The sequence below is a fragment of the Sylvia atricapilla genome, chromosome 1, assembly GCF_009819655.1.
Source record: "Sylvia atricapilla isolate bSylAtr1 chromosome 1, bSylAtr1.pri, whole genome shotgun sequence".
NCBI classification, from domain to species: domain Eukaryota; kingdom Metazoa; phylum Chordata; class Aves; order Passeriformes; family Sylviidae; genus Sylvia; species Sylvia atricapilla.
The window spans coordinates 31,074,598-31,089,785 of record NC_089140.1 but is presented as its reverse complement, the minus strand read 5'-3'; the positions used below and the strand labels follow the sequence as shown (position 1 = coordinate 31,089,785).

The 15,188-nt window shown below is 42.2% G+C and overlaps 1 protein-coding gene across 3 annotated transcripts in view; it reads right to left on the bottom strand.

Annotated features, from left to right (window-relative positions):
• ITGB8 (integrin subunit beta 8) overlaps positions 1 to 14,322 on the bottom strand; it is a 48,779-nt gene extending 34,457 nt beyond the window's left edge. For 2 of the 3 annotated variants that reach the window (XM_066318487.1, XM_066318491.1), the window contains exon 1: positions 14,066 to 14,318. In XM_066318487.1, coding sequence (XP_066174584.1) covers positions 14,066 to 14,195 — 130 coding nt within the window. In that variant the 5' untranslated portion in view covers positions 14,196 to 14,318. Of the gene's footprint in view, positions 1 to 14,065 lie in introns of all 3 variants that reach the window. The other variant, XR_010743533.1, reaches the window with a different exon arrangement.
• Between the last annotated feature and the right edge of the window lie 866 nt (positions 14,323 to 15,188).

Here is a 15,188-nt window from a genome sequence, read left to right as displayed (position 1 = left end):
CTACTCTTTCCTATGAAACTTTGGCAATTGGTACTGAGAAGAAGAGTCTTTTCAAGGGACTTGGTCAGCTCAGCTTGAATTGCCAGCATTAGTGTATCCTTTCAGCATGTTGAGCACAAGTCTCTTGCACACCAGTGCACCTCTAAACAAGACAGAAGTCACCTGCTAAGAGTTATATGGAGGGCACAAAATACACAGCTCAGTCGTAGTGCTGTTTAACAACACTGCCTTGTGGCATGTTCAGCATGCTATATTAGAAAATATACAGGGAACAAAATAAATTTAATTTCTGCATACAACAAAAGGCTGCATATGTCAATTGGTCCATTGGATAGTGTGCATAATCATACCAAAACAGTTTGATGACAGGTTTGGTTTTCATCTAAAGTTTTGGCTACATGCACTGTCTCTCAGATTATTTCTTTTCCAACCTGCAATAATAATGCAAATCTCTCTTTTTAGGTAATGAGACAAACCTCTCACAGTGAACAGCTGTATTAGGAAAATATGTACCAAAACCCCTTTTTAATATTTATTTTGCTGATTTCAGCTATGGATTCTAAGACGATATCCTGTATCATATAAACAGCTATTTTTTAGCAGGTCACTTAGAATGATGGCTGATGCAAGGCACTAATAACAATTTGCATGTTATTAGTATCAACAACACATATACCATTATCTGCATTAACAAGCCGAGTGCAGCACATCTGCAGCATTATACTGATAATTTGTAGGTTGGTGGCAATTTAAATAATTTCAAAGGTCAGATGTATACTTCTATTTCATATCAACTGCTGCTGACAATTTTTGCCATGAAAGCAATATGAGATAAAAAAAACATAAATGAAAAGAAGAGCTACAGGTATGATATAAACAGTAAGTTGAAAAGCAGCCCAGGAAGGCGCTGGAATGCAGGGAAAACTGATTAAAGGGTGGGAGAGGGATAAAAAAAGGAGGAGCTGCAAAGGTGAGAGAAAAGAACAAGACAAAGTCCAAAAGGTTTTTGTTCAGTCTTTTTTTTTTTATAAAAACAAACAGCAAGTTTTACTTGGATGTGAAATGAGAGCAAGCTCATTCAGCACTGACACAATAAAACTTTTTTTCATTTGTAAGAAGATAGCAACTGCACTTTATGTTCTGCAGGCTGGAAGAGCAAACCTAGAGGCCATAGAAAATGTTAAGACATACTGCAGGAGGGGGAAAAAAGTATGAAGATTTTGGGTAGGTACTGATATGCAGAGGGTTGTAGACCTTGCCACAGATCCCTTTCTAGACAGTATTCATAAAGTGCAAAGACTCAGAATGAAAAGTTGTTGAAGGAGTAAAAATAAAAGGAATGTAATTGTTCTTGGCACACAAACTACCCTCCCATCTTCAACTGGATATCAAAGAGAGCAGAGACGAAAGGCGTTACAAGAAAAAGAGCGATAGATTCAGTAAAAGTGTCAAAGGACGAGGAAAAGTGTAAGTTGCTGATTTGCAGCATAATAGTGTTTTAAGACCACCATGGAGCAAAATAGGAAGAAAATCACATGAACTTTGAAGTTACCTATTCAGATTAATATCCATTGTATGAGACAGAGCAGTTCTGATAAAAATAAATAGCTGACATGAAAAAAAGAGAAACCTGTGTTTGTAGCCATTCAGATAAGGAATAAGGAAGATTAATACCTTGTCATTGCAATCAGTAAACCAAATAAGCCAAATAATAAGTATGGCCTAAATAATTTCCTGCAATAATATCTGAGACTCCTTTCTTAAGACATATAAACCTATCTGCAAAACACATACTTTAATTTAAATGCCATTGACCACATAACAGAATATTAATACCTTTTTTAATATGCAGAAACTGCTAAAAAACCAACAATATCTATCTATGTGTCATTTTCCAGAGGCATTGGAAAATTGACTGCAAAAACCTGTCCCATTTTTTTCCCTGCATGGTTAGTTTATTGAATCTATCGAAACTTGATTTAGTTTATTAATACAGCCTGTCTAGTAAAATATAGAGGGATCTGTGTGCCTTTGCAGACTGCTAAGACAGAAAAAAAAAATCTTAAAATCCAGTTTCAGTGTGATCACAACAGATAAAAGACTTTCACAAATGAGATATACAGTACTGCTGGAAGCACATCTCTTTGCTGATATCTCTCCAGTCTCAAGAGCCCCATTTTCCCAACATGAAGTCACAGGTTGGCAATAGACAAGCTTGGTGCCATTGGAGCAAAAGGTTGAAATTTTTTGTTCTTTATAAAGAAAAACTGGAAAAAGTTGAATTAATTTCTTTCTTTATTATTCTGTCTACATCACTACTCTGGTTCCCAAGTACACAGTCCATTACAACAGTAACATTTATGGACATGCTTTCACTCATCAAATATTTATTATTTAGTTGTAAGCCTATTCTAAAACCATAACTGTGTAAGTATAAACTTTGCAGTTGCTTTAAAAAATCACGGTAAAGCAAGAAATATTTTTTTATGAGTTGACTTAAAAAAAAACTGAGATTTTTCCTGCCACTTCACCAAAAACAGAGTCCAGACAAGACTGAGTTACTGCTCAGCCAAAGCTAAGGGCTAGTTTCTACTGGCTTCATTTGAACTGATATATGCCAAAAGGTATTTTCGACAAGGGCCAAATTCTGTGCTGGGAACTGCACAGGCATATGCATATAATAAAAAGTGCATCAGGTTAAACTACACTTTTCCAGCTTACTCCACAAAATTACAACCATGCTCCAACAACTGCAGCTATTTACAGTGATCACAGGTGTGGCAAGCCTAAACTCTCTAGAACAAGAGGGACCAAGGCAAGACAAACATCATATATGTTATAATTATATCCTGCCTCCTTATTATGAAAGAAACCTGATCACAATCAGGGTATTTATCTAAGAGATGAAATAGCAATAAAACACTCTGGCATCTCAGAGGGGATGTTAAACAGGTTTTCAAACAGACAGAACTTTGTTCAAGTACAGCCAAGAATTCGGATTTGTATCAGCTTCACAGTTGGTACATGCTTGTGCTGGTTTTGGAGGGTGTACCACTTGCTTTCTTAAAAGAGAAAGCCAAAATATAGTTTGCAGCTTATACTCCCTGATCATGGCCATCAGACTGGTGAACACTCATTAAGGCAAGAAGATAGGTAATTACCCAGCTTCTACTGTGCAACTTCATTTATGCATCTAATCTTGTTCGAGGACAGCAATCAGCCAGGCTACCCCTCTGCACAGATAATGAACGAGGCCTTCAGTATCTCATATACAGCCTAATTTATGAGGAAAGGTGCAGCTTTCATGCCGTATACTGCAGTTACCTTCACCTTTCTGCCTTCAGAGCAGAGCAACATGACCCTGCAGAGGGGACAGACAGCGACTGTCCCACCTAACACATGGCTTCCTGATTCACTTTGGCTGAGTGTGCAGGTACAATAAAAAGCATTACAAAAATGCTACAGAGGAGGGATTATTTTTCCATGATTATTGTGTTGGACTGTTACTTGCTCAGGTTACAGGAAAAAAAAAAAAGTCTGTGCTTTAACTGCCAATCCTAAAACCCAGTCCTGGAATTAGGGATTTTTCCCCTCTTCTTCTTTTTTTCCAAACAAGAAATAATTCTGCCTTTTGTGCCATGCTTTAAAAACACACTATGTCATCACCAGATTTTTCAAGACTATTACAAGGTATGCCTCAAAATCAGCTTTAAGAGGTACTCAACCTTGCCCAGGAAAGGAGATTTCAAATTGAATACTGTACACTTTTTATGCTTTATAATAAAATCCTAAGATTGCTTGAGAAGAACACCGAACAACTTTTCTTTCCTCTTCTTTTTTTTTTTTTTTTCTATTATATATGGGATTTGTTAATTTGTTTCACTTCTCCATTAATGGGTGGGCACTTTAGTTTCACTATTCAGTGAAAGAACACACACACTGATTATAAAATGTTTTTTTGCCAGCAACAGAAGAAGCAGTAAACTAAAACTCTGCATGGCAGAGACATGTTTTTGCTAAGAAAATAAAGATGTGTAAAAGAAAGGTGAAAAACACTGCTAAATTCTGAGCTCTCAAAAAATACTTCTGTAAACCTGGCAAGTAAATAAAAACACCTTTCCAAACAAACAAACAAGCTAACCACCGCCGCACCATTCCCCCCCAACTAATCAACTGTTACAGTGTTCCCAAAAAGAGAAATGGAACTGGAAGAGATGAACCATAATGTAGTTACAGAGATGGTAAGAGGCAGAGGTGAGATTGAATAAGAAGTCTTTGCATATATGCATACATGGAGTGAAAAGAATCACTAGTGAACAAGTCCTGATAACTGATAGGGACTTTCCATTCCTAACTCTGCCAATACCCCAGAGAGTTTTGGAATTCCCGAATTAATCTACATTACTGTATGAAAACAGTACCTTTTAAACATGAGGGTCATTAGTGACAGTTACTCAGGTGATTTAATAAGTCATAAAAATGCAAAGCAAAGCAGCAGTCTACCCTTCCTGAGTTTGTGCCTTTGCAAAGCATGAGGACAAAAACGCCAAGATCTTCCTTTTTTGCACATTGTGCAAGGTCTGAGTGATGCCACCGGAGAGAGCTGACGCTGGATTTCAGCTGAACAGGGCAGACAAAAGGGGAGGACACCTCTGTCAACACAGCATTAGGGAAGCCCTGGCAGAAAACAAGTCACAGTTGATGCTGGAGGATAGAAAATGCATCATAAGTCTGCTCTGTAATGGGGTTGGCCTCTTCTCCCAGCTAACAAGCAATAAGACAAAAGGAAATGGCCTCAAGTTGTGCCAGGGAAGGTTTAGATTGGATATCAGGAAAAATATCTTCACTGAAAGGGGTACCCAGGGAAGTAGCAAGAGTCAACATCCCCTGGAGGTATTTAAAAGATATGCAGATGTGATGCTTAGGAACATGTTTTAGTGGTGGGCTTATGCTGGGTTAACAGTTGACTAGAGAATCTTAAGGGTCTTTTCCAGCCTAAATGATGTTACGATTCAAGGAGATACTCCTGATATTCTCTGAGTCTCTATGTATCTTAATCTCATCTCTCTGAAAAGTTCCCGCACTTACACGAAGGTTGCGGATCATTCAAGATGAAGACTTGGGGAACACAAGCTTCAGACAGATGCCTAGCCACCCAAGTTTTTCAAGTATATATATCAATTTTGAAAGTTTTTTGTTTGGTTGGTTGGTTTTTGTTGTGGTTTTTGTTTGTTTGTTTTCAGAAAGATGTATATAACAGCATTTTAGAAAAGGTACTGCCCATAGTAGCTACTGGTATCGCAGTTAGGACTCAAAAACACAATGTTCAAACCACAGCCTCAGACATGGCCTTGACTATGAGAGAGAGATCTATTGACTACTCCGGTCTCACTTTGTTCCCAAGCCACAACACAGAATGAAAACAAGCAATGCAACCTTGAAATTTTTCACAACACAATTTTTGTTTCTTGGCAAACTTTACTTGTAGCCTCTCCTTTCTATGAAACTTCCTGCTTTTCTGGGAGATGGTTACATTCTGTTGATGCAATCCATGCCTGCAAACAATGAGTCAAAGACTACTTGGCTTCAGAAACTAACCTATCCTGTCTCTTACAAATAAAAACATATAAGGAAATTTACTAGGATTATATCATTAGAAGAGATTCATTTCCCACAGTCATAAAAGCTAATGCTTCTATGGGGAAGGTTCGATGGTCCTGTTTACACAGCTTTACACTAATAAAAATGCAAAGCATATGGAACCAGAGAGCTTAATTTTTTTTTTTTTTATTAAGTCCATTCATTTCCAGGAAACTTCAAGATGTGCAGAGTTGTGTTAATTCTGTGTCCTAGGATGGGCATAGGGATCACTGTGCTCCAGTCATCTACAGCTGCTAGAAGCTCTGTTGGAGCTGACCAGATCGAATAGCCATGCTGCTCAAGCAAAGCCTGGAATGGCTACTGCCAGATATCACTGCTAATTCAATTTCTTGTGCATTAGTAAGCGCTGCTAGCAAGTAACCCATCAAGAGCCCTGAATGGTTGGTATATTCCTGCATATTCTATAAAGTCTTAATTAATTAGGAGGTCATGGTTATAAAGTTAGATAAAAATAACTATTTTGTGCCTGCTTAAGAAGTTCAGCCTTGAATAGAAGACAAGGCCAGTCTTTATCTCCCACCTGTCTTCTCTAGCACTCTACCTCCTCCAACCAGGCCTTCAGCCCTCCAGTTGTTTCTCTAATGTACCTTTTAATTGCATATCTAATCATCACCAAATTGTTGCTTTCTGCTCCATAGGAACATGACCTCATCCTGGCACTGTGTCTTCATTCACAAACCCAGCAGCAGAGCGGAGGATTGGCAACTGCTAAGAATAGCTCAGAGCTATTTTTTCCCACATAGTGTCACCAAAGACCACCTGATAGGTTCTTAGTCCATAGCAACGGAAACAGCTTATTTCACTCTCTCTTATCTGCATACATGGTGGTTTGGAACAAACCTGCTCTGCATTTTAGACTGAAATTCCCAAAGTTGACAGCCTAGGGGGAACAAGTCCGTCAGTTCTGAACACAAAATGATAAACTGAGTTGTGCCTTTAAAGAAGATTTTCCTGAAAGAAACCAAAATCCCCAAACCAAAAGCTGCGCACGTGTGGATTAGGTCAGAGTTGAAATAAAACATTGAACACATAATACATAGTTTACACTAGTAATGAGAAAACCTCAAGAATATTAAATAAAACTTAAGACTGGTATCAGAGAGGTTAACCACCACTCCCTAAGGACTTGTATGTAGTCCACAAATTGGGAGGAGCATTTATTCAAGAGGGCTATTTAAAAAATGTTACTGTTTTCTAGAATACCAAGACTTTGGTATTTGTTATTTCAGTAATTTGCTTTTCCATAGGATTTTCAATCTCCAAAGATGGTTATTGTCCCTGAGACAAATTAGTAAAAAGCTTTCTGGGATTTTTTCATAATTAAAAACCTCAAAACTCAAGCAACCTGTCTAGAAACAGACACTGGCCAACCTCTATTTTAGGTTTAACCTGTAAAATTTGTATGATTTGGGGGCAAAGGTTGCACAAAACATGACTGTGGGCTATAAAATATGCAGACTCACATACTGACTATACCTAAACTACAGGTGCACACAGACTGTTTGAATGCAAGCTTCTGCTTCTGCTCCTTCAAAGAAGTATTCACATATGTGTAAGGTCTGCAGCTGCAGCTTAAATGCTCCTTAAAGGACAGACTTCAAATGTGCAAATTCTAGGTTTTAAACAGGTAGTGGTTTATTTAATGTTCTGAAGTATTGCCACAACATTTTTAATAGCAAAATGCACTCCAACAATTTTGCTTAGATTGGAAGAGCCTGCTTGCTGATGTCATTAGTTATATTTAGTTATTTTGTGCCATTTGTGCCAGGGCGTAAGCTGTTACAACTTTTCCTATTTCCTGGTAGTCTTGTTTGAACAAAAAGATGGGAACTTGGTTGTTTCCAGGAAGAAGCTCCCATCTGAGAGAAGCAAGTTGTCCTCAGCACAGTACTAACCCTTTCCACCCTGCAGAGATAAGATGGAAAAAAAGTTGTACTCTCAAGTAGAGAACAAACAGAATTCACTTAGCCTAATTCCCTTGAACATCGAGAAGGAACAGAATTTATTTTGGAAAGGGCAGCTACTGGTTTAATCACACTTGGACTACTTTTGTGATGCCACCATACATCATGCAGCAGTATTCATAATACTGCTACAACTGCAGAAATACTAAAGTCTTCAATATCTAAACCTGACGAACTACTGCTGCTAACGACTTAACTCCCAAATCAGTGGGCACAGAAGAGGCCAAAGCAAAATAAAAATCAAACATCCAGGAACATCATTCTACCCGCCTGAAGCTACAGAAATTTTCTCCGCCAAGAATTACAGTTAAAATATTTGTCTCAGTATCTTTTGATGACCATAAATATTTCAGACTCACTATTATTGTCACTATGGGTAAAAAACCAAGAAGTCACCACAGGCATATGACAATGAAGTCATGGGAAGCAGAGAAACATATGAAGAAAAAAATCAATTATGAGCTTTGCAAAGTTTTTAATTTAGGCCAATTTAGCCTCAGCTAGAAGTTGCTTTTTTGGCAGCTTTCTAATGCTGTAAATTCCAATAATCCTGAAACACATTTTACTCAAGGGGTATTCTTGTTCTGCCACCAGAACATGAGGGATCCTGAATGGCTGGCAAGAAGCTTACTTTTCTTCTTGGAGAAAGGTTCCATTACAGTGTACAGTGAACTAATTCATCAGAACCCCACTTCCTTCCCAAAAGTTAAACTAAATAGCCCAAGGCTATTTATGTAAACTGCCAAAAGGAAAAAAAAATAATAAAGTTCAAGTACTTTGAAAGGAATAACAGACCATATCCTACTCTGTCCATCAAAAATTATGTTTGCTTAAGCAGATGAGAAAGAATTATTACATGTTTCCACTCTGTTAGACAGAAATCAGAAATTAGTAGTGGAGATACAGGAACTTTGAAAACAAGACTTCACCATAAAGGAGGATGCAAGTAGAATGAGAAGCACTGAGGCCCTAAGAATTTTATTTAAAAAACAAAAAAAAAAAAGCACACACACCAAAACCAACCAAACAAACATACAAACAAAACCCACAAAAAGTTTATTAACAAAACGGAACTGATTTTTCTTTCAGAATTTCTCTGTCTAGTTTTCAATTTTCAGTAAATTCATTATGAGAAGTCAAATTTATACCAAGATGTCTGGATTACCAGTTACAGTAAAAGCACTAAACAGTTCACAAATATAAGTTTCAAAAATATAACATGATTTTAGTACCATTAACATATTTTAAGAACACTGAGCAAATTTTAAAGGTCAAAACACCAAGGTTTTCCACTTGTCCTTTTTACCCTGACAGAACTCACTATATCCCAATCACTGCCTAAGATACACCAATCCTGATCTAAACAAGTACAGTTTTTCTATATTCTAGTTTTTAAAACTTACGTTGTTGAAAAAAAAATCATTTAGGTAATGTAGATTTAATTTGTACTTTAAGGTTAATGTTTCTTACATCAGATCTATTCATAGAATCATAGGATAGAATCAGAATAACTTGGGTTGGAAAGAACCACTAAGATCATGTAGACCAGCGCTTAACCCAATACTGCCAGGTCCACCACTAATCCTCTACATTGATATATATTTACATGAAAAAACTTGAGTTTACGTACACCTATCTCAGGCTTCTGTTCTTCAGGTTGTTGTCCTGAATGATTCCACCTTCATATAAGTGCCAGAACTTCTCAGAGATGAGGATAAGAAAGGCTCAGGAGTACGTCCTTGAATCATAGAATCATTTAGGCTGGAAAAGATCCTTTAAATCCTCTAGTCCAACTGTTAACCCAGCACAAGCCCACCACTAAAACATGTTCCTAAGCATCACATCAATATGTCTTTTAAATCTCTCCAGGGATTGTGACCCCTTAATTTCCCCAGGCAGCCTATTTCAAGGCGTGACAGCCCTTTCAGTGAATAATTTTTCTTGATATCCAATCTAAACCTTTCCTGGCACAACTTGAGGCTATTTCCACTCATCTTACAACTTGTTACTTGGGAGAAGGCACCCAGAACTGTGAGGTCGCTAGTTTCCAAGTATGAACTTACAAAAATAATGATGACTCTGACTTTCTGAAAAAGTCTTGAGATATATCAGCAGCCCATGTCAACTCACACAATTTGTAAATAAAATATCTTCAATTTTTCTTGTCCTACAGTAATTAGTAGTTAGTTCTGATTATCCCAAACCCAAGACCCAACATGGACAAGTCATCACAAATTCTTCATAGGGATTTGAAGAATATTACCAGCATTTATGTGCTCTATAAAGTATATGGGAGGTTATAATCTGACATTTTAATGTCCTCTTGTGGAATGGAGGTTGTTTAATGAAGATTTTCTTTAGCTTCCATGAAGTTCACATTCTGACATCTTTCTGATGGTCTGGGGAAGTAAATTAAACTTAAGATTGTACTTTAATGGAAAATCAAATTTATTCATTCAGGCCTCTTGACTAATGGGGTGTAATTTTTTGCTTTCACAGTTGTTGCAGTTCCAGTCCTTGAAAGTTTAAAGGCCCGAAAAGAAGCAACTGCCTCTTCAAACTGTAGAGAGTATTTCTGCTGCATCCAATCTTCAGACTGCTTTGATAATTTTTCTCACCAATAGCATACCCAAAATGACAGAGACAACCTTCCCAGAGCATCAAGAGTATGGTTATTGCTCCTCTAGTTCACCAACTGTCCCTCTCCTCTCTTTTCCTAGTCTCATCTCAAACATCTGTAGCATGAAAACATTGTAAATACTATACATGTAACTAAGAGTTTAATTCAACTAAATGAAATTAAAAAAAATTAAATAAACTAAATGAAATAAAATTAAAAAAAAAAAAAACCTTACCACATAAGCCCCCTGAAGAGACATGAAATTGCAACAGATTATGAGAAGTGTGCAATTTGCAAAGCAAATGTATGCATGTTATTGGCAAAATATGCTCATTGAGCAATGCTCACATAAACTAACCTCTCCTTTGCTATTCCTCAGAACTGCAACTTACAGCCCTCTCAAACACCCAGGCTGTTCTTCCCAAAGGCTGGTTCCCAAAGGTTCCCAAAAGGCTGGCTTTCCCAAAGATGGTCCATTACTCCTAGGGAGCAGAATGAGTTTTCTCTTCTTCTTGGATTGTTTTAAGCCTCAAGAAAAGCCAAACTGGCTCAGTGTTGGGTGTTCCATACAGTTCAGCTTCTTCCACTGAGTCCCAAAGGAAAATGGGCCACATGGGTATGCAAGAGAATTAACAGACAAACACCAATTAAAGCTATCATGATGTATCTTTTATTTCAGACTTTTTTGTGTGCCTCTGTGTGTGTCATGGGACATTTCCTGATCACCTTTCTTCAAAAACTTCCATAGGTGGTTTGAATTGCTTTTGTTATTCCATTGAGAAGTAACACAGTAATTGTTTATAAAACTTTTTTACTAGATGGAACACATGGAAATCTGATGGCAAGACTGGTGAAGCACCAAAGGCCTTGATGGAAGGAAGTTAATTAATCAAAAGTCATGCTATTGGCATAAATCAATCAACAACTGACCCCTTTGTGATCACAGATCCTCCACTTTTCCCAGTGGTCTTTCCAAATGACACTCTCAAGAAGACTGAAAATACAAACTTTTAAAGTTGGTATTTAAAGAGACCTGTCAATCACAACTATCTAAGAGAACTGCTGAGTGACTGTTCTCCAACTTTTACATCTGAGATAAAGATTTTCATTCCATCCCATCCTTGTTTGCACATCACAAGTAGGCTGTGTTTACTTGAGCTTCATAGAAGAATAACTCCCTAGGTATTTTGGAAAGCACCAAATACCTTAGTTTTGAGATTTCAATATTAATTATAACTGGTTTTGGGACACTGCTGAGATTTCAACCAATGTCCTTTGTTAACTCTGACCAATCAGTCATTCTTCAGTACTTAAGCCCCACATAACCCATGGGCTTATACAGCAGGTAAAAAATAAGAGTTTCAGCAGTTGGTTTCTGAACAAGGCAAGGGAACTGCCTTCACTGAAGTGAGCACTTACTCAACTGGCTAGCACAATGCGTACACATGCTCTTGCTGTAGAATCCAGCTTTTATTCAGTTCACTGGTTTACATCTTTAGGAGTTTGTCAGGTTTTAATGCTCAAACATAAATGTAGGGATCTGTAGAAATCCCTACAGAACTAACTTGATTCTTAGGTCAGGTATTTGTTATAGTTGGCTTACTGAACTGCAAATTTCCTTTTGGTTCCTTATTGAACAAGGGACTCTTTGTAGAAGGCAGCAACACTACTCTTTTTATCTGAGCTTACAGAACCTGTAATTTGGGAATTGCAAATTTACAGCATTGTGAGATTTCCTTTTGCACTCCTTGTAACTTCAAGCCCTGTGCCAAATCCTACCTTTACTTATCCCCAAGCAATGACTCACATCTCAAACTGCAGTTTGCAGTACAAATACCTCAGGTAGAATCAGGCTCTCCATTTTTCAAGTAGAAGAGCCACAAATGCTCCAACAAGAATGAAAATAAATGTGAGTTCTGTGTAGATTTCATATTATTTCCAGTCTCTTTTAGAACTGGAGATTCAGTGAAACAGATAGGCAGGTTCTGCCAACTCTGCACATAAATAAACTGGACTTGTTGATGGCACGGGAAGAGCACGATGCTTTTCTCCATGCCCAGCACTGTCGATGCAGAAGCAAAGAGGAGTGGCTGCTTGAACAAAGCCTTGCTGCCAAATATCTGTACACGGAGCTGCTGCCCAGTCTCTTTGAAAGCAGCCTGCAGACATTCAAAGAATCCAGGTGGTGCTGTGCCGGCTATCACAACCAAATGTAAAAATCACAAACAACATTCATAATAACAAAAAGATTTCATGTGTTCATTCACAGAAAAACAAAACAAAACATTCTTCTTGCTTCAACAGTGGCTGTAGCCTGTAAAGTGATTATGTATGAAGGAAAGAATTCAGTGTGCCTTTCAGCTTTCATGAATTAGCAGAGATTTCAAATGAAAAGGAAAAAACAAGGTCTATTTGAGTTACAGTCTGCCCAATCTGAGAGCTGTTGTCACAATAAACACATAACCCATGACGCATCACCCATATATATTTTCACTATGAAGCACAACAAAGACAGCAAGCATCCTTTTGCACAAAAGCCCCAAGCACAACCTCCCCCCTGTGGCATTCTGCTCTGATGCATTATTTGCACTAGTGTCTACCCAGGAACTACACTCATGAGCAAGCACAACACTGCATTCAGGCACAGAACCATCCTCTTCATAAAGTTTCAATTAGCCTTTCAACTCAATTGCACTGCATAAAAAAGAATCTGGGATACTACACACAAGATGTCATGTTTCATAAGAAATTTAATAATATATATTCTTTTTCCTATTGACATTTAGTTTGGTTCTGAATTCAAAATATGAAGCCAAAAAAGCAAAGTAAATTATCCTATGAAAGTTAACAAATTATTCCATTGTTTTTAATAGCACTGGACAAATCCTACTGAATTGGGCATGAATTTGTCACATATGCAATAAAGAATTTAAGACTAATACATGTTTCCATTGTAAATCTTAGAGGTTACATGTTAACATTGCAAATCAGCTCCAGGCTTAAGCTGGGAAATGCCAATTATTCCACAAGCAGAAAAAAATACAGAAAGATGAATGACAACCAATCTGCTTTTATGACCACTGCTTGCTAAATAAAGAACCTTTATGAAAAACTTGACTAACCTGCTTGCTCTGTCAACTGCTCCACTATCTAAGGTACATTTGCACACATTAAAACTGATGCCCAGGGCTTTGGGAAACAATTCCACAACACGAGGGGTCACCCACATTTACCAGACCCTTTTTCACCCGAGGACCGTAGCTCCCGGGGCACTGTCAACAAGCGCATTATCCCAAGGTAAACAGAAGACAATCTTTTCGTAGCTCTATCCCTATTTAACCCTGCCACTGCATGCCATATAAACGACGTAAAACAGAGCACTACCATCCCCAAGCACTGTCCATCCCTGGCTTGGGTCCCCCGGGCGGGTCCTGGTGCCGCCCCACGGAGTGTTGCGGAGGGTGCGTTCAGGACCCGCAGTACTCTGGAGCCCGATACTCCCGCCGGCTCCCCGGGAGCTACCGCGGCTCCCCAAAGGCGTGGACAAGTAAATCACGGGCAGGTCCCGTTGGTGTGAGGTTCGGGCAGGGGCCGGCCGCTCCAGCCCGGCTCTCCCCGCAGGTACCGTCCCTCCGCCAGCTCGGCCCGGCCGGCGAGTGCCGCTGGCGCCGGGCGGTCCCGCTGTCAGCGCTGCGCCCCGAGGCGGCCGCCGGGCCCGGGCGAGCCCCCCGCCCACGCACCACCCCGCGCCAGACCCAAACCCGGCCACAGCCCGACCGGCCGGGGCACCGCGAGCAGCCCCGGGCGCTCGGACACTTACAGCGCTGGCAGAGTCCCGGCACGGCCGCCAGCAGCCGGGCCGCCCCGAGGAAGGCTCCGGGGCCGCGCTGGCACCTGGGCACGGAGACGATCCCCGCGGTGAGGCACGCCAGCAGCGGCACCCACATCATGCGCCGCGGCCGGCACCGCTCCCGCTCCCTCGCCCTCTTCTCGGGGCCGTGTCTCGGCGCCGCGGCGCGCTCAGTCCCGGCCCCCGCGGGGGCGGCGGCGGCGGGGCCGGGGGAGGGGCGCGGCGGGCCCGGCACAGGTAGGGCGCTCGGCGGGGCGGGCGGGGGCCGCCGCATCTCGGGGGCAGCGCCTGCCGCGCCCCCGCGCCCCGCCAGGGCCGGCCCGCCCCCGGCAGCAGCGGGGCCCCCGCCGAGCGCGGAGCTTGGCTCCCTCCATCCGCCTCCAGCCCGGCGCGCCAGGGGCGCCCCGCCGCCCGCCCCGCCCGGGGGGCGCGGGGAGGCTCCTGGCACCGCGCGGGGAGCGGCGGCGGCGGCTCCGCACCTCCCTCGGGCGAGGAGGGCGGCCGCCGGGAGGGGCGGGGACAGCCGCCCCCTGCCCGCCCCCGCCGGGGCCAGGTGGGCGCTGCCCGCCGCCGTCCCGAGCTGCCGCCGGGGCCGCCTCTGCGCGCCGGGGCTGGGGGGTCTGCTGAGGACGGCAAGGGAATGGGCGGGAGGCCGCGGCCGGCGGCGCTGCGCGGAGGGTGCGCGCCGTGCCCGCGGGTACCCGCGGGTTGCCAGGAGACGGCAGCGGGGCAGGTTCCGCGGGCGGGAGTGCGGGGGCGGGCCCGGCGCTGAAGTCACTGCGCCCGCCCGCGCCTTTGTTCGGCGCCGGCTCCGGTCGCGGCTCCCTGAGCTCAGTACGGCCGCTGCCCCCGGGCGGGGAAGCGGGCGAAGGCCGCCGGCTCAGCGCCGCTCCGCCAGCCCCCGCTGCACCTCGGCCCCGTGACAGCCGCTCCGCCCCGCCGCCGGGGCCGGCCCTCGCTCCGTGTGCCCCGCCGCCGCTTGCTCGTGTGACCCTCGCCTCCACCACCCGCTCCGCTCCCGCGGCGCTGCCCCAGGCCCCAGCAACGCCGCCGTTTTCCCCGGGGTGTCCCACTGGCAGCAGCGCGCCGGCCC